The 19,830-nt window shown below is 34.6% G+C and overlaps 1 protein-coding gene across 7 annotated transcripts in view; it reads left to right on the top strand.

The window, feature by feature from the left end:
- CNKSR2 (connector enhancer of kinase suppressor of Ras 2) overlaps window positions 1-19,830 on the top strand; it is a 284,901-nt gene that overhangs the window by 213,022 nt on the left and 52,049 nt on the right. For all 7 annotated transcript variants that reach the window (XM_019755412.2, XM_019755413.2, XM_019755415.2 and 4 more), the window contains 5 exons: window positions 3,181-3,229; window positions 3,647-3,819; window positions 7,170-7,243; window positions 7,525-7,596; window positions 19,584-19,651. In XM_019755412.2, coding sequence (XP_019610971.1) covers window positions 3,181-3,229; window positions 3,647-3,819; window positions 7,170-7,243; window positions 7,525-7,596; window positions 19,584-19,651 — 436 coding nt within the window. The remainder of the gene's footprint in view (window positions 1-3,180; window positions 3,230-3,646; window positions 3,820-7,169; window positions 7,244-7,524; window positions 7,597-19,583; window positions 19,652-19,830) is intronic.

The raw sequence follows: 19,830 nt of genomic DNA on the forward strand, positions 1-19,830 counted from the left end.
TTATCATGAAAGCAAAGATTCCAGCCCTCTTTTTTGTTGTTGTTAGTCATAGTACCTTATGTGATCTGCTGTATTATCTGTTATAGTCATGTGCCTGTACTTAATGTCTTGCTCTTATTAAATTTTCATGATATCATTAGAAACTGAAAAAAAATGATACCAATTAAATATCTGTCACTCAATGACTAATTCCATCAGTTCGACGAGTAAATACTACACAGGATTATAAATTTGCACCTTGGGGTACTTAATCACAATGTTGCTGATGACCTGAGGAAACCTTTGCTGTCAGGAGCTTGCTTATGTGTATGAATAATGAACAATTTCTAATATAAGTTTATAAGGAATCTTTTAAATAATGATGCTCTTTCAGGGGTCCCCAAGTTCATCCACACATTTGGTCATTCACTACAAGGGCTCATAAGACTCAACATATAGTTCTACCCACAGCTAAGATCTATTACTGTGACACAGCGGAGATATAAAACCAGATCAGTAAAGAAAAAAGACACCCAAGGCATCTGGAGAAATTGATGTACTGGCTTCCTATGCTCTTTCCTTCTCATGACAGATCATGCAGAGTGCACTCTCTCCCACCTCAGCAGCAAAAATGCAGTCACATGTGTAGTGTCTCTGCCCAGGGAAGCCTATTAAAGACTCAGCACCCAAGGATTTTCTTGGATTGATCACATAAAAACCCTCTGCCTAGCAACTATAAAATTTCCAGACCCCCAAAGTAAAGCAGGTGTTTAGACCTCAGGGGAGCACAACAGTCTTATCACTTAGGGAAGCTTCATGTTCGTATAGGGAATAGTTTATGAGCCAGCTTCCCAGCTGCCAGCCAAGGGCCCAGGTTGCAAGTAGGCCCTTCTAAGATAGCCGCCTCAGGCCTGCTATAGTAACTCTTTTCTGCACAGAGACCTATTTCCTTCACTGTAGTTTTCAGAGGTTTTCCTGTTAGTTTCAAAAGCATATAATTCAATTATATGATTTTAATTAATATAATTCAGTTATAACTTTGTCATTTTAGAAAATGTCACGTCCCTTGGAAAAATAATGAACTATCTTTTAAGAGAATCACATTGTAATAGTTATAATATTTACAAAAGACATCTCATGTTTTGCTTCATTGAATGATGGATAAATCTGTATTGTATGCCTAAGAGTTCTTAGATTTCAACAATGTGTATATTGATTATACTCTGCAATCACAATCAGTATGAGAATATAGGGAAAGAAAAGATAATCTTGTTAAAAAGAAAACATGGAGAGCATAAAATATGTTTTTGTGTCGAGTTTAAGGTAAATCTCCAGGTTATAGCATGCAAAAAGCATAGGAGGTACATTATATAACTCAATTCTTTCAAGCTGTCTGTTACCCATGTAGCTTCCTAAAAACAAACCACCCCCACCTTTGTCATTTTTAATAATAATGAACTGTAAAATTATAATGATTACTGGTGGAACCACAAAAGGAAGAAAGAAACCCAATCAGTAATTTTACAGCCAAACAATTTAGGGGAAATAACTATATGTAAATTAGCTATACTTAAGCACAGTGGCCTGAGTTGTTATTTGGGTTATTATTTTGAAGCAAAGTGCACTCAAGAAAATCAACACAACATAATGGATTTTATCTTTTATGCTTTCTCTCCAAAATTGATTGTGAATTTCTGTAGCCATGAATCCTGCAAAGTTTTACACACACACACACACACACACACACACACACACACACACTTATATTGCTTTGTCACTTGGGTGATTATTTTTGGGTAACACTCTATTGCAGTAAATTATCTGACCCTTATCTTTAGGACTGAAATCGATCCATAATATTATATTCATGAAAATTATGTTAACCGTATACAAAACCAAAAAAATGTTCATGTAAGTAGAATATTATTATTCTGTTATTTTATGAGCAAAGATACTAAATAAGAAAGTATGTCACAGAATACAAATGTATAACATAAAACCAAGACTCAGCAAGTTTTATGTAGACAAAATCCAATTGCCCCTTATAGACATACCTTTGTAAAGAAAAAGAAGAATCTGTTACCTAAAACTGATTTTGAAGTATTATCTGTGAATTAAAATTCCACATGCTGTCTCTGTACCCTGTTAGCAAGCTAATCATATGAACATAAATAACCTTATTACACCAGTGACCAATACAGCTTAGTAGACTATCTGACTGGAACCAGTGATTTATAGTCATTAACTGAAAGCTAGACCAGTCAATACAGTTGTGGGTTTTTCTATTAAGACATTAAGCTGTTCTGGTACTTAGCATAGAGTAGACAGATAGGCAGGTTTAATTGGGATGGTTGTTCAGCCAGGCAAGTATGATGCGGGGAGTGTGATTCAAGGGAATGATTGTAATTATGTCCTATGGAAACCAAGTGGAAGAAGAGAAATACAGGCACAAAAGGGTGGTAAGGTCAATAAATTTGGGTGACTCAATGAAGATTTTCTTAAAAATTGCTGAGTGGGGGGTATTAGACTATGTAAAACATAGATAATGGAGGCAATGGTTGGAGTATGCTTAAGATAACATATGGTCATGGTGGTGAGTAGCTGAGGAGTGGAGAAATAAAGATCGTTGGAGATGAGTAAATGAGGAACCAAGGTGCTGACATCCCCTACATGAAGATTAGTCACCAATAACAGGGATAGAAGTAGGTGTGAGAAGAAAATACTGATCTAAGTGCTGAAATCTTAGCGACTGAAGGAGAAGTACCTAGGAGATCAGTAGGTGACAGTGGCTTCTGTAGCAGAATGAGCTTCAAAGGAGCAAGTGATTGTCATATTTGCCCGCCTACTTAATAAGATCTTTGTGAGAATCAATTGAGTTATTGCCTGAGAAAGCACAATAAACCCTTTTAAAAGGTACAAAGTAGTACTGTACATATAGGAGCCCTTAGTTTCACCACGCTTTGTGCCCTGATTTCTCTGCCTACAAAATAAGAGCAAAGATAATATCCTCTCCTGCTTTGTGGGACATTAGAAAGTTGAGTGGCATGATATATATGAATTTGTTTTGAGGCTTTGGGGGAAAAAAAGTCGTTTCCCTGACCGGCATTCAGAGTCAGCTGTCGGCTCTTGAGAGTTCTGTGCACCATGATGGCGCTCCTGATGGCACCCTATCAGATAACATTCTTCCGTCTTTGATTTCAGACATTTCAGCAGTCCTCTCTGCAGCACAAGTCAAAGAAGAAAAGCAAAGGTAAGAAAAGGAAATGAAATGAATCATCTACCTACTTAGTTTTCACTGATAATCACCAGCACACTCCATCCATCCTCTCTTGCCTGAGCCCAGTGTGGTTTGGAAGTACACAACCAAACCCCCTAGCAAGTGCTGCCAAGACCAGGTTCTCCTTCAGGTCAACTGTGATACAAGGTGCCTTTCACAACAAATGGCCTTGACAGGTTTTGAAAGTGGGATTACACACTTCTGATTCAAGTGTATGTCACTTATGTGGGGGAAAAAGTATTAAAATTTTCCATAGTTTTCTATTCTGACACAATGTGAAAATAATAATTTTTAAGGTTAAATACCCACACTTATTTTCGTGACCTGTAATCTTCGACCTTCACACCCGTGTAAATTTAAAGAGCATTTTTTACCTACTATTATCTTTAGGTCCTATAGCTGGCAAGAGCAAAAGACGAATTTCTTGCAAAGATCTTGGCCGTGGTGACTGTGAGGGCTGGCTGTGGAAAAAGAAAGATGCAAAGAGTTATTTTTCACAGAAATGGAAGAAATATTGGTTTGTCCTTAAGGATGCATCCCTATATTGGTATATTAATGAGGAGGTAAGACAAAGCACATTTCATTTCCCATCCATTTTCTATCTTTAACTGAAAGAATCACCGTTTTGAGACTTATATTTTAAAATCATATAATCACCTTAAGGCTAATTCAGGAGACTTCTGCTAGTTATTTTTCAGTCTGCCTTGTTAAAATGATTGCATTTTGGGGTTCTGGAAAGATAGTTGTCTCATTCTAATATAGCAACATAACTGAAACACAGATAAGGTATAATAAAATTGTGCATATCTAATTAAAAATACCAAGGTAATCAAGCAATAGCTTAACTAAAAAGATTATATTTGGAAATTTGATACAGATTTTTAAATGTCTTGCTTTTGTTCAAAGTTTAAAATTTTCTTCTGTTTTTTGGAGGGAAGGGAGGAAGTCTTTTAGTGATTTAAGTAAATTTATATCACCTGAAATTATTTGTTTTTCTTAAAGAAAAAAATGATCTAATAAACTACCATATTTCCCTGAAAATAAGACCTAGCTGGACAATCAGCTCTAATGCATCTTTTGGAGCAAAAATTAATATAAGACCTGGTCTTATTTTACTATAAGACCCGGTCTATAATATAATATAATATAATATAATATGATATGATATGATATGATATGATATAATATAATACCCAGTCTTATTTTACTATAAGACCAGGTCTTGTGTAATATAATATAATATAACACCGGGTCTTATATATTAATTTTTGCTCCAAAGGACGCAGTAGAACTGATTGTCCGGCTAGGTCTTATTTTTGGGGAAACAGGGTAGTTTGGAAAATCTGACAGTATTCATTTCATTTGACGCAATTGGGGGTTAGGGGTGTATATAATACATTTAAGTTGTTCTTCTGATTTCCTGTTAAATTTGCAGTAAACAGATTTATATCCAAAGTAATTATATCACAACCTAGCACATATCACAACAGATAACACAAGAATATACCTACGTTTGCTTTCATTCCTTTGCCATAGCCATCTACCAGTTAACCTTTTTTTTAACATAAATTTCTATTTTTAATTTGTTTTCTCAAAAACTGTACATGGTTTAGCATCAGGAACATTGTTAATATTGTAATAACTACATATGGTGACAGGTGGGTACTAGATTTATCAGGGGGATCACTTTGTAAGTTATATAAATGTCTAACCACTATCCTGTACACCTGGAACCAATATAATATTGAATGCCAATTGTAATTGAAAAACATTTTTTAATTTAAAAAATGTACATGGTTTAATGCAGTATGCTGGCTAAATAGTCTTATATGAATATGATTATGTTATGACATTATTCAATTTGCATTTGAAGATTAATTTTTGAAGTATAATTTAACATTATGCCTATGATTATAACATACAGTATATAGAGAATTTTGTGTTCCCTAGAGAGACTGTTATGTTATTTTATTTTATATTATGTTAGGTTATGGTTAAGACTTAACACCACCTCAGTTACTGTGCCTCAGTTTCTTTGTCTGTAAAATGGGAGTAATAGTGCCTAGCTCACTGGGCTGTCATATGGATGAAATCAGTCAATGCATGTAAAGCTCACTTAGAACAATGCCTAGTACACACTAAGTACTCAATAAGCATATGCCATTAGTAATATTTTTCAAATTGACGTCTTATTTCATTTGTAAAATCTTGAATTACTATTTTGCTATCTAATATAAATGTCTGTATTACCTATATAGAAGGATTTGGTTATTTTCTGTACTTTTGATATTTTTTTCTGGCAATCACACAGTTATCTCAAATATATTCAATTTCACTGAGTGTGTCTTATTTTAGATATAGTAAACAATAATTTTAACTAAATTTTCATTTAGCATACATGTGTATGTATATATGTATGTATATGTATTAAACACTTTGTATGCCAATCAAGTATTATCAAAATATAGTGTTTTCTATGTCTCTTTATCTTAAGGTCACTTGTAGATTTGTCTGCTGTATGCAAAATTATATTCTATCTTTCAAAGTTTAAGTGATAAAATAAACTGTGGCCCCTTTTTATTGAATATTAGCTAAGTTTCAATCAGAGATTTATTGTTACTGTGTTAGCCTTGTGAGAAGTGAGTGAATAGTTCCATTGTATAGAATTGTAAAAAATACCCAAGTTTGATTTTTTTTTCAGAAGCAATGCAAAAGTCCCTCAACACATCATTATGGGAAGATAATAACTACCTCCAAAATATTTAAAATTGTTCAAAATTTTAAATTCTTAAATTGAAGACATCAGGAGTAACATAACAGAAAGCAAAGTTGTGAAACGGATTTGAGAATATTGTATTTACCCTAAGATTGGAAGAAAAAAAATACTCAAATATTGAAATGTGTTGAAAAAGTTACAATACTGCTTTTTAACAACATTTTAGTCACTATCAATAACATCAAATTTTTAAGTTTTACATATATACATACATACAAAGTAAAAGAATTGAGACTCCCTATTTTTTTTCTTTGAGATAGCAAATGGGGGTTTAATCTCACTTGAACTTGAGCTATCAGAAGCCATGAACTGGTATAGCACAGATCAAAGTTTTGGAGCATGCAAAGTCTAAGAAGCATGCATGGGACAACAATGATTAAAGGGTTGAGCCAGTTATTGTTAGCATAGTTTGTTAATGTAGTTGGGATAACATATCTAATGTCAGATATTTGGATAATTCTCTTATCTTGTTTTTTCATCCCTCATTAGAGAGAGGGGGATATTATGGATTTCATTTAATTTTCCAAGTGAAGAGAGAGAGAGAGCAAGAGAGAGAGAGAGAGAGAGACAGACAGACAGACAGAGAGAGAGATCATTTGCCAAGTCAAATATTTGAAGATTAAATTAAACTATTTCATTTGTAAAATCTTGAATATGCAAAATAATTATTGAATTCAGATTTGATAAGAGGTTTTCTTAGGAGGAAGAAAAGGAGTTGAATTAATAAACTTCCCTATATTTTACATCTGAGCATTAAAAATGATAGAAAATTGTGAATTCTAAATGTGGACTAAAGTTATTTTATGTTATAAAAGTATATACACATTCTCATAAGAAAATTACTTAAAAACATGTTTCACTTTGAGAATTAAAGAATTTCCTATCTTCATTGTAATATTAAAGGCTTTTTAAAATTTTCTCTCTATATTTTAATTTGTAGTATTCTGAATGTTCAAAATATACCTTAAATTTAATAAAATATAAGATATAAAAGTGGAATTCTAGTCTCTAAAATGTTATATTTAAGGACTTAAATGAACAGATTTATTAGTATAGCTATTTAAAGCATAGTTATATAGTATCATCAGCTTCAAACCTTTGTATATAATATCCTAAACAAGAGTGTTGCCTCTTTAGGATGAAAAAGCAGAAGGATTCATCAGTCTGCCTGAATTTAAAATTGATAGAGCCAGTGAATGCCGCAAGAAATAGTAAGTTGATTTTATTTGGGGAGAGGGAGAGAAGGGAAGGCTTCTTCAAAAATTTCTGGCTTATAAATTATAGATTGCTTGTCTAATGCTCTCAAATTGAGGTAATAAGAAAGCATTTTGTTGGCAGAAAATTGAAGTTTTTACTGATTTCTGCCATTATGGCAGAAGCATTACATATGGGATGCTTTAGATGTTGAGGTAATTTTACCCATAAAAATGGTTTGGTTCTAAATTATTTCTCAATTTGAAATGAAATAAATGTACTTTGTTTTCTTTTGCAGTGCATTCAAAGCTTGTCATCCTAAAATCAAAAGCTTTTATTTTGCTGCTGAGCATCTTGATGACATGAACAGGTAAAGTGCACTTAAATTTCTAAGTACTTAGAAAGTCAGTAAGGCTTAGAAGTCTGTTTTCCACATTAATACTTAGAGAATCATGTCACTGAAGTTTCTAGATCGATCAGTTTAAAATAAAATGTAGCCATACCTAATTTTAAAGAACAGCATTTAAAAAGTCAAAATAAACTCATTGACTGTCAAGGTTACCAAAAATGAACCAGAATCCCATACATAGGCCAAAAAAATAAAAAAAAAACCACACAGAAGAAGATTTTTTTAAATTAATTTCAAGAATATGTCTTCAAATTTATTTCTAGGTGGGGGGGAAAGATACCCACAAAAAAAGCTGACTTTACCTAGTACTGAGTATTTATGACAGAACATCCATCTTAGTAGTTCAGGCCTAAGCAAAGTAAGTACTTCATTCTCTCACCTTTCTTCTGTCACTGGACAGAGTTGTACAGCCAAGTGATTAGATGTCTGCATGGTTATGTGGTGGCTCTGGAAAAATATGTGTATGTTTTTCCATCATCAAAACATTCTGCTTTGTGTTTCCACTTTGGCTTTTATGAGTTTGATCCTTCATTTTCTTTCCCTTCCTTCTCCCCCTTTTCTAGATTCATAGAAATTGGATTGAAGATGGAAAATTTTCTTCTTTATGGGTGTTCAGCAGGCAGTGCATATTATATATATAATATATAAAAATATGTATTATATATATACATATATACATGTGTGTATATATACATGTATATACATATATATCCTGCTGACAGGGAGGTTATATATAGTGGTCAAGAGCATGGACTTTGGAACCAGACTGTCCAAATCTCAGCTCTCCTACTTACTAGCTTGTCAGACCTTAGACAAGAACTTGAACTCTCTATGTCGGGTATTAATCATTTTAAGAAATGGAGATAATAACCATTTTCACCCATAGGACTTTTGTGACAAGCAAATAAGCACATATAAAGGCCTACTAAATTATAAGTGCTATAAAATGTTTGCTAGCAATATACATTCCTTTTATATACTTTGTGCTCTTACCTCATTTACATTTGTATCTCTAAAAAAAATTAGTATCCAAATATTTTAAGCACAAAATTGTACAGCTTCATAAATGTGCTTGAACACACTAAATGAACATTTAAGTAATCTTGTTCTTCGACACTTGGGAGTACCGGCATGGTTTTTCCAAAGCAAGGATATGAATTCAGGGAAATGGCAAAGAAAGGTGTTGAGAACATTGATAAAATCTTTTATTATTGATAATGGAACTGAGCTTTTCATGTAGTTTCCATAATATTGTCTTGATTAATATGTTACCATTCTTGAAATTTCACACTAGGCAATCATAATTTGGAGAGCTTTTTCTCCTTGTTTTCAAAATGGAAAATGTTTATTCACATGACATGGGTTGGGGGGCTGTTATTCTATTTTGTGTTTTAATATTATATTCTACTGTTCTAGTTATTCACTATCCATTTTACCACATGATGAGCTCAGTGCCCTTGGGATAAATGTGAAGGGCTTGTATCATGACCAGACTGAAAATAAGTGGTGTATATGAGTATATTCTATCTTACAACATGAATACACTAGAACACAGTCACTTCCATCTAAAAATTAATGTAATTTAATCATTCATGATACATGCTAATCGGGGTTTTCTTAGGCTTAGAAAATGACCCGCTCAAAAATGCATTTTGATAAACTGTAAAGCCATTCTTTGTCTACATTCCCTACCCTGTATTAGCAATAACATCAGAAGTGTGTGATGTCACTGCTCTTCCCTAATAATCCTTTGGATGTATCTGGTGCAGGATACCACCGAAGCTAAACCAAATCCATGTGTTTCATTTTCTTATTTTTTTCTAAGCAATGGGTCAAAGAGGGAAAAAAAGAATCTAATCAAATATATTATCTCAACATCATGCAACTTTTTAAAATTAAAGTTTATTGGAGTGACAGTTGTTAGTAAAGTTACATAGGTTTCAAGTGTACAATTCTGTAATACATCATCTATGTATCACATTGTGTGTTCACCACCCAGAATCAGTTCTCCTTCCATCACCATATATTTGATCCTGTTTACCCTCATCTACCACAACGTCCCCCCTTACCCTGTGGTAACCACTAAACTTTTGTCTGTGTCTGTGAGTTTTTCTTTCTTTATTGTTTGTCTTGTTCCTGTGTTGCTTTCAGTTTTATATTGCACCTATCAGTGAAGTCATATGGCTCTCGACTTTTTCGGTCTGAGTTATTTCGCTTTGCATTATAATCTCAAGATCCATCCATGTTGTCACAAATGGTCCTATTTCATCTTTTCTTATGGCAGAATAGTATTCCATTGTGTATATATACCATAACTTCTTTATCCATTCATCTATCAAAGGACTCTTTGGTTGTTTCAATGTCTTGGCCATCGTAAATAAAGCTACAATGGACATTGGAGCACACGTGTCTTTATGGATAAATGTTTTCAGATTTTTTGGGTAGATACCCAGAAGAGGGATTGCTGGGTGATACAGTAATTCTATTCGTAATTTTTTTAGGAACCTCCACACTGCCTTCCATAGAGGCTGCACCAATCTGCATTCCCACCAACAGTGTATGAGAGTTCCTTTTTCTCCACAGCCTCTCCAACACTTGTTACTATTTGACTTGTTGATGATAGCCATTCTAACTGGGGTGAGGTGATATCTCATTGTGGTTTTTATTTGCATTTCTCTGATGATTAGTGATGTTGAGCATTTTTTCATATGTCTATTTGCCATTTGTATGTCCTCTTTGGGGAATGTCTCTTCAGGTCGTCTAGCCATTTTTCAATTGGGTTGTTTGTTTTTTTGTTGTTCGATTGCATGAGTTCCTTGTATATTTTGGATATTAGCCCCTTATCAGAGGCGTTGTTTGCAAAAATTATTTCCCATTCATTTGGTTGCCTCTTTATTTTGTCAATGGTTTCTTTGCTGTGCAGAAGCGTTTTAGTTTGATACAGTCCCATTCATTTATTATAGTTTTTACTTCCCTTGCCTTTGGAGTCAAATTTATAAAATTCTCTTTGAACCCAAGGTCCATAAGTTTAGTACCTATGTTTTCTTCCAAGCAGTTTATTATTTCAGGTCTTATGTTTAGGTCTTTGATCCATTTTGAGTTATTTTGGTACATGGTGACAGATAGCAGTCTAGTTTCATTCTTCAGCACATGGCTTTCCAATTCTCCCAGCACCATTTATTGAAGAGGCTGTCTTTTCTCCATTGTATATTTTTGGCTTTGTCAAAAATTATCTGTCCATATTTATGTGGTTTTATTTCTTGGTTCTCAATTCTATTCCATGGGTCTATGTGTCTGTTTTTCTGCCAATACCATGCTGTTTTGATTATTGTAGTCCTGTAGTATAAGCTAAAGTCAGGGAGTGTGATACCTCAAGTATTGTTCTTTTTTCTTAAGATTGCTTTGGATATTTGGGGTCTTTTGTGGTTCCAAACAAATCGGATGATTTTTTGTTCTATTTCTTTAAAAAATGCCATTGGGATTTTCATGAGGATTGCATTAAATCTGTATATTGCTTTGGGTAATATGGCCATTTTAACTATGTTGATTCTTCCAATCCATGAGCATGGAATGTCTTTCCATTTCTTTGTGTCTGCTTCAATTTCTTTCAAAAATGTCTTATAGTTTTCAGCATATTGGTCCTTCACATTCTGGGTTAAGTTTATTCCTAGGAATTTTATTCTTCTTCTTGTAATTGCAAAAGGAATTGGTTTTTGTATTTTTTTTCTGAGATATCATTGTTAGTATATAGGAAAGCAATGGACTTTTGTACGTTGATTTTGTAGCCAGCAACTTTACTGTATTCGTTGATTGTTTCTAATAGCTTTTTGGTGGAGTCTTTAGGGTTTTCTATACATAGCATCATGTCATCTGCAAAGAGTGATATTTTAACTTCTTCATTCCCAATTTGGATGCCTTTTATTTCTTTCTCTTGCCTGATTGCTCTGGCAAGGACTTCCAACACTATGTTGAAAAGCAGAGGTGATAGGGGACAGCCCTGTCGTGTTCCTGAACGTAGAGCAAAGGGCTTCAGTTTTTCACCATTAATTATGAGATTAGCTGAGGGTTTGTCATATATGGCCTTTATTATGTTAAGGTATTTTCCTTCTATACCTATTTTATTAAGTGTCTTAATCATAAATGGATGTTATATCTTGTCAAACACTTTTTCTGCATCTATTGATATAATCATACGAGTTTTGTCCTTTATTTTGTTTATGTGGTGTATCACATTGATCGATTTGCGTATGTTGAACCATTGTTGTGCCCCTGATATGAACCCTACTTGGTCGTGACGGATATTCTTTTTTTTTTAATGCATTGTTGCATTCGATTCGCTAGAATTTTGTTTAGGACTGTTGCATATGTATTCATCGAAGATACTGATGTGTATTTTCTTTTTTCATGTTATCGTTACCAGGTTTTGGTGTCAGGGTAATGTTGGCCTCATAAAATGAGTTAGGGAGTATTGTCTCTTCTTCAGTTTTTTGGAAGAGTTTGAGTAGGATAGATATTAGATCCTCTTTGAGTGTTTGGTAGAATTCACTAGTGAAGCCACCTGGTCCCGGACTTTTGCTTTTGGGAAGGTTTCTGATGACTGATTCAATTTCGTTGTTGGTGATCAGTCTGTTTAGATTTTCCAGTTCTTCATGGTTCAGCCTAGGAAGGCTATGTGTTTCTAAGAACTTGTCCATTTCTTCTATGTCATTGAATTTGGTGGCATACAGTCCTTCATAGTGCTCTTGGATGATCTTTTGTATTTCTCTGGCAACCATGATAACTTCCCCATGTTCGTTTCTGATTTTGTTTACCTGTGGCTTTTCTCTTTTTATCTAGTGAGTCTAGCCCAGGGTTTGTCAATTTTATTAATCTTTTCAAAGAACCAGCTCTTTGTCACATTAATTTTTCTACTGTCTTTTTGTTTTCTGTCTCATTTAGTTCTGCTGTGATTTTTATTATTTCCTTTCTTCTGATCACTTTGGGTTTCATTGGTTCTTTTTCTAGTTCTTTAAGGTGTAACATGAGGTTATTTATCTGGGATTTTTCTTGTTTCTTAAGATAGGCCTGTAATGATATAAATTTCCCTCTTAAAACTGCTTTCGCTGCATCCCCAAAATTTTGGTACAGTGTATTTTGATTCTCATTTGTTTCTATGTATATTTTGATCTCTTCTCTATTTCTTCTTTGACCCAGTCGTTCTTTAAAAGTATGTTGTTTAATCTCCACATATTTGTGGTTTTTCCTGCTTTCTTTTTGCAGTTGATATCCAATTTCAAAGCCTTGTGATCATAGAATATATTTGATATGATTTCGGTCTTCTTAAATTTGCTGAAACTAGTTTTTTGTCCCAATATATGGTCTATCCTTGAGAATGTTTCATGTACACTAGAAAAGAATGCATAGTCTGATGTTCTAGGATGAAGTGCTCTATAAATGTCAATTATGTCCATTTCATCTAATGTGTCATTTAGGGCTGCTGTTTCTTTATTTTCTGTTTGGATGATCTATCTATAGCTGTCAATGATGTATTTAGGTCCCCTACTATAATTGTGTTTTTGTCAATTTCTCCCTTTAGTTCTGTTAGTAGTTGCTTTCTATATTTTGGTGCTCCCTGATTGGGGGCATAAATATTGATGATTGTTACGTCTTCTTTTTGTATTGTCCCCTTTATCATTATGAAATGTCCATCTTTGTCTCTTGTTACCTTTTTCACCCTGAAGTCTCATTCATCTAATATCAGTATGGCTACACCTGATATTCTCTGGATACCATTTGCTTGGAGTGTCAATGTCCACCCTTTCACTTTGAGTCTATGCTTATCCTTGTAGCTGAGATGTGTCTCTTGGAGACAGAATATGGCTGGGTTTAGTTTTTTGATCCAATCTGCTACTCTGCCTTTTTATTGGTGAGTTCAGTCCATTTACCTTTAGGATGATTATTGATATATGAGGATTTCCTATCATTCTACCTTTGGTTTTCTTGTAGGATTGTGTCTCCATTGTTTCTTTGCCTTTTTGTTGCTGTCTATTATTTCAGCGTGCTGGTATTCTATGATATTTCCCTCTGTTTCTTCTTTTATTAGAGTATATATTTCAGTTCTGGATTGTTGTGTGTGTTTTTTTAGTGTCTCGTACTTTAGTTTATTTATTTGTTTGTAAATATAAAGCCCACCACAAGGGAAATAACTGTATGTTTGAGTACATGATAACTGGCTAGATTTCCATGGATTTTTTTTGAGTGGTTACCCTTAAGTTTATGTAAAAGAAAGTTTGATATTTAGAGTATTCCATTTTCTTCAGCATGCCTTCTTTCTCTATTCCCATATTCAGGTTCAGGCCTTTACTCTCCCCCTTTTTATGTTTTGGTTGCCACAAATTGTCCCTGTTGATGGTGGTCGAATAGCCTCCTTTGGTATTTCTTGTAGTGCAGGTCGTGTGTTAGAAAATTCCCTCAGCTTCTGTATGTCTGGAAAGGTCTTTTTCCTCCTTCATATCTAAAGGATATCTTTGCTGGATACATTATTCTTGGCTCATATTTTCTCTGCTTCAATGATTTGAATATTTGGTTCCACTCCCTCCTGGCTTGTAGAGTTTCTGCTGAATAATCTGATGATAATCTAATGGGCTTTCCTTTGTAGGTTACCGTCTTCTTTTCCCTGGCTGCCTTGAGGATTCTTTCTTTGTCATTAATTTTTGACAGCTTCAATACAATGTTCCTGGAGAAGGCCTGTTGTGGTTGAGGTAATTAGGTGTTCTATTTGCTTCTAGGATTCTAGTATCCAGTTCTTTCCATAAGTTTGGGAAGTTCTCATTGACTATTTGCTTGAATATATTCTCTGTTCCCTTCCCCCTTTCATCTCCTTCTGGTATGCCCATTATTCTTATATTGCTCTTTCTGATGGAGTCAAAGTTCTTGTAGAGTTCTTTCATTTCTTTTAACTCTCAAGTCTCTGTCTTCCATCAGTGTCATTTCCAGATTTCTATCTTTGATGTTACTGATTCTTCCATCTGGTCAGCTCTGTTACCTAAGCGGGCTATTTCATTCTTCATTTGTTTTATTAAGTTCTTAATCTCCAGAAATTCTATTTGGTTCTTTTTAAAAATTTCAATCTTTGGTAAAATGTTCATTTTGTCCTTTGATTGTGTTTCTGAGTTCATTAAACTGCCTTTCTGTGTTTTCTTGCATCTTGTTGAGATTTTTAAGAACTGCAATCTTGAATTCTCATCATTTATGTCACATATTTCGGTATTTTTAAGTTTGTTTTCTGGAGACTTTTTGTTTTCTTTCTGAGCTGTCTTGTTGCCTTGGTCATTCATGGCCATTAATGATTTGTTATTTCTCTTCCTAGATATGTACAGGAGTGAGTTCTGCAACAGGGTGATAGAAAGAGGTCTTTCTTTTTTTTTGCATTAGGTGTTGGTAGAATACTTTATTTTCTCTCCAACTGCAGCGCTTTATTCTCTCTCACACTGTCATGTTATTTTTTCTGTGCTCTGTTCCAGCTTCTCACACAATGGGGGAATTCCCTGGAAGGCGTGAACAGTTCTCTGTGAACAGTTCACCTGGGTCTTAGGGCACTGCCTCTTTGGGGAGGGGGGTGTAGAGAGCTTTTGAAGTTCCAGAGCTCTTCCTGCATTCAGGACCTCTGTGTTTCAGCGGCTCTGTTTACTCCTACAGGGATCCACCCAGATAGGTGGGGACAGGGGCAGGGTGGGCTGTGAGAGGTGGCCCAAAGCAATGGCGGCGACCACCAGCACAGCTCCCAGGGCTCCCTCCCCTTCGCTGGAACTAGTTGAGCTGCGTGTTCGTGGCTGCGGGCCGTAGTTCTCAGAACTGAAAATATTCTGTACTTTTGATCTGACACTGCTACTGTTCTGCTTCCAGCACTGGGCAGGTGGAGGCGGGGCGAGCTCTGGGAGGGTAGTGAGGGGGCGGCTAGGCTCCATGGCTATGCCTTTTATCCTCTGCTTAGCAGTGAGAGCTTAAACCTCCATTTTCACCCTTCCACCCGCTATCTTTGCTCCGAAGTCTCTGCCCTGAGCATTGGGTTCAGCTGTGGTATATGCTGATCCCTCAGGTGGGATTGTGGGCCATAAGGGGAGCATTAGCAGTTCGAATTCTTCCCTCTCTTGCAGCTGCGGTAGTTCCGGAATGCAATGAGCTCGGAGCTCCGAGCTCTGGTCTGCTTCCTGCACCAGGGGCCAGAGTCTCCACACTCCCCCCTTTCCTCCTCCCCCACTCACCCAATTTCCCAACCTTTAGATGATTTCCATTGCGCGTCTCCTAGTCTTGCCTGTCTGCCGTGCAGGTAATCCTTTGTGGAGTTATAGTTGTTCAATTTGTTGTAAATTCCAGGGGAGATTTCAAGAGGCTCACCTCACGCCGCCATTTCTATGACATTGTCTCCCATCGTACATTTAAGAGTGCTGTTTTATGTAAGCCTTTCCATGGTATATTACAACCTTCAGAATTAAATTGTCCTGAAATACTGAATCTTTTTTAAAATTAAAGTATAATGGACTTCTGTTGTTTTGCTTTGCTTTTTCTTTTTTGTAAACGTATTCCTGATGTCTACTTTCAAAGGGCAAGTTTTAAAATTTTTATATGTTAATAGAAATGGGATATTCAGTGTTGAAAATATTCACAGAGGATTAGTCATGGGGAGAGACACCCTCCAACAACTTTGTTCAGTAATCTGTTTGCTACGTAACAGCAAGATAACCTGGGTGTTCGTTATTCTCTATGTAATCTTTTAAAGGCATGTACCTAAGTCTTCAAGAGATGATGTATTTGTAATAATTATGGTTATACTAGTTATAATGATTATAAATATATGCTTTATCTGGTTATTTCATAATTTCTAAAGCATTATCATATGTATTTAAAATATGTAGTGCCAGTTTTGACAAGATCTAGTAATTGGAATGAAAAAGTGATCCTTAAATTTAATTTTCTTCTATAAAATCTGTGTATATCTGCATATATATATATATATATATATATATATATATATCTACATTTATATACACACACTCATACATATACCCATGTATACATACATAAATCCAAATATATGTATATATGTACACATATACACATAGAATATTAAAATCTCACCTTCTATTTTTAGCAGCTGAAAGTTTGATTGTGAGATAATTTGCAAAATCACTCTGCCACCATCCATCTGTTCCCTCCTTAGAAAGGAGTATTGAAAAATTAAAAAAAAACTTTTTCCAGTTTGTGAAATCTGTGTGAAGAAAACAAAACATCATGTTTCTCAAGTATTCTGAAATTTATTTGCTGAATTCATCTCTCCTATATATTTCTGATCATATCAGCACATTTGTCCTGGTAATTGTGAGGACTCACTAACTTCTATTTAGTAATTATCATCTGTACATTTCTCCCATGGTTCTTACTCTTTTTTTCCCTCTCAATACATTATTCTGTGTCAGTTATTGACACCCTCATTGGATTGTTCACTGTAGGCCCAATATCCCCTTACCTATATCTTCTTGTTTTAAAGAATTGATGGTATGGTAAGTACTAAATTAAAGCTTAATATTAAGGAAATTCTTCATCAACATGTTTGAAAAGATTCTAAATTCAGTGCTTATACTCCTGACTAACTTATCTTAAAACAGCCTCCCCCCATCTAGGGCACTTTTACATTCTAATTTTATACCTTGCTTTTTTTTTTTTTTTAATACACTTGCTACTGCTTGACATATGTTTATTTGTATCCCTGCTTATTGTCTGTCTCCCTCCTAATATACGTATCATGAAGGCAGACACTTTGTTTTGTTTACCTGTTTCCTCAGTGCCTAGAACAGTACTTGACACACATAGGTTCTGAATAAATATTTCTAGACTCATTTAGCGCATATACATCTGCTGTTCATAATTGCCTATAAATACGAAATCGCAACTGCAGCAAGTGTATAGGCAGTCATCTTCTAGATGAAGCCTTAAGGACTTCATCTAAGACTGCACCAACATTTGTATATTGTTCAGCCTGCTGTGGCTATGCACAGTTGCCTGAATTTATCCACAAAATTTCTAAGGAGTTTTTATTATGAACAGAATTTTTCTTCCTAAAAGCAGTTTAATTTTTCAATTGTCTTATGAAATTTAGCAATTTTGGAGCTCACTGAAGGCAAGAATTATCTCTTAATAAGTTTTTTACCCCCAAAACATAGCTCATTGTTCAGCATATAGCCAACACTTAATAAATGTTGTTGAACTGAAAAATTAAGGAAGCCTTCTTTTAGTTTGCTGATTCATCTCATAAAGACCTCATTATTCTTTAGGCTCTAATAAAATGAAATTCTAGTGATATTTTTTAAAGTAGTAAATATGAGACACTGAATTAAAATTCAATGATAAGTGTTCCTCTAGTGGTATTATCATCATTTTTACCCAAAAAGAACCAGAGCTATCTTTCCCAAGAGTGCTAAGATTTGCCTTGTAGTACAAATTCAACCCCTTTCTCACTACAAATGACCTATAGACAAGATTTTAATTTTGACCTTTTACTAATGATTAAATCATTTTTAAAAGGTTATTTGTCATGATATTGACTTTTTGACTTATAGTCATTTTCTGGTGTGTGTGTGTGTGTGTGTGTGTGTGTGTGTGTGTGTGTGTGTACCATGCTACAGAATTCATTTGATCGATCTTTATTTTATTCCATCTCTGCTCCAGTCCCTTCTTCACTTCCCAGACATACTTGAGGTGATAATTACATTGTAGGTTTTGTCAAAATGAAGTTAGGAGTTAAGTGACTTATTCTTAAAATTAAAGCTTAAATTTCTATAGATGTGATTTTTGTCTGAGACACAACTTTCCTCCTTTTTCAAGATATTCTAAGTATCTGCACAGTTAACACCTCTTGGCATAAATGATGAAATATACAAGTCACCCCAAAGAATGTCATCATCCACTTAACAGGGGAGATAAGCTCTGAGGAGAAAAAGTTCTCAAATACAACTTTTTCTTAAAAATATACCTCAATCAGCTTATTCCACAGTTTGACGATGTTAGTTATACTAGTGATTCCAAACTTACTCAAGCTACTTTGGAAGGTGGGTTCTTCCCTTAATTTCCAATTTCAGAACGTGTATGGATCATAGCTCACAATGACCAATGGGAAATTATCAGATTAATTTATAGATTTTGTGATTTTCTAATCTGATGCAGTGTAAACAGTTGGAATAATGAACACAGGAGAGAGACCCAGTGGGACAAAAGATGGAAATTGAAACAATGGTTTGCTTCAGGCAGTCTCCTACATTGGTAATAGCAGCATGGCTGAAAGAGGAAAGAACTAAGATTTATTTTTAAGTTACTATTGTTCATGGAATAAATTTTCAGGATCTAAACAGAGGTTAAAATTGTATATGCTCATTTTATCTTTGGAAAATTTAATACCCTTGTATTTGGTGATAAATTTCTGAAGTACTCCCAAGAAATGTTTCCCCTTGTATCATTAAACTTAAATGAGCTTCATCAAAACTCATATTTCATTGTAAAACTTACTTTGACAGACAAGGTCCACAACTTTTTCCCTTATCAGGATAAATCATATCTGATATTGTTTAAATATCTCTAAAGGAGCATCTGTTCTGAAGAATCGGAACAGCAGAAATAGTTTGAGTGCTTCTACATTGGAGCAACGGAGCTAATAGGGCTTTAATCATTTCATAACCCTTTATGTTACAGATATTAACGGGTTTGCCCAAGACTTTTAAAATAGCATCTTTGGTGTGGGAACAATTTGTACCACAGCAAATTATAGCTCGTTGAAAACTCTGTGTCAAGAGTAACAAAGAATACATATTTTATGTAGGATTATTCCATGTATTATCAGACGTCTTAAAATGTGTTTAAGAAGTTAAGTATGAGAAATTAAATTGCAAAGTTATTGAATCTAATATTTGTTTTTTCAGATGGCTTAACAGAATTAATATCCTGACTGCAGGATATGCAGAAAGAGAGAGGATTAAGCAAGAACAAGGTAAAGGAATACTTTTTTTTACAGCTGTGTTATAGTTGGTTTTTTCTTGCTGTTATCCTCTACTGTGATTCACTGCTATCACTTAGAGAAAATACATATGTTACTTTGTGGTTATTTCTCTTCTGGGCACTTTGAATCCAAACCATAGCATCTTATAGGTGAGGTTTAATAAATTAATC

Source organism: Rhinolophus sinicus, chromosome X (assembly GCF_036562045.2).
Source record: "Rhinolophus sinicus isolate RSC01 chromosome X, ASM3656204v1, whole genome shotgun sequence".
Classification (NCBI taxonomy): Eukaryota; Metazoa; Chordata; class Mammalia; order Chiroptera; family Rhinolophidae; genus Rhinolophus; species Rhinolophus sinicus.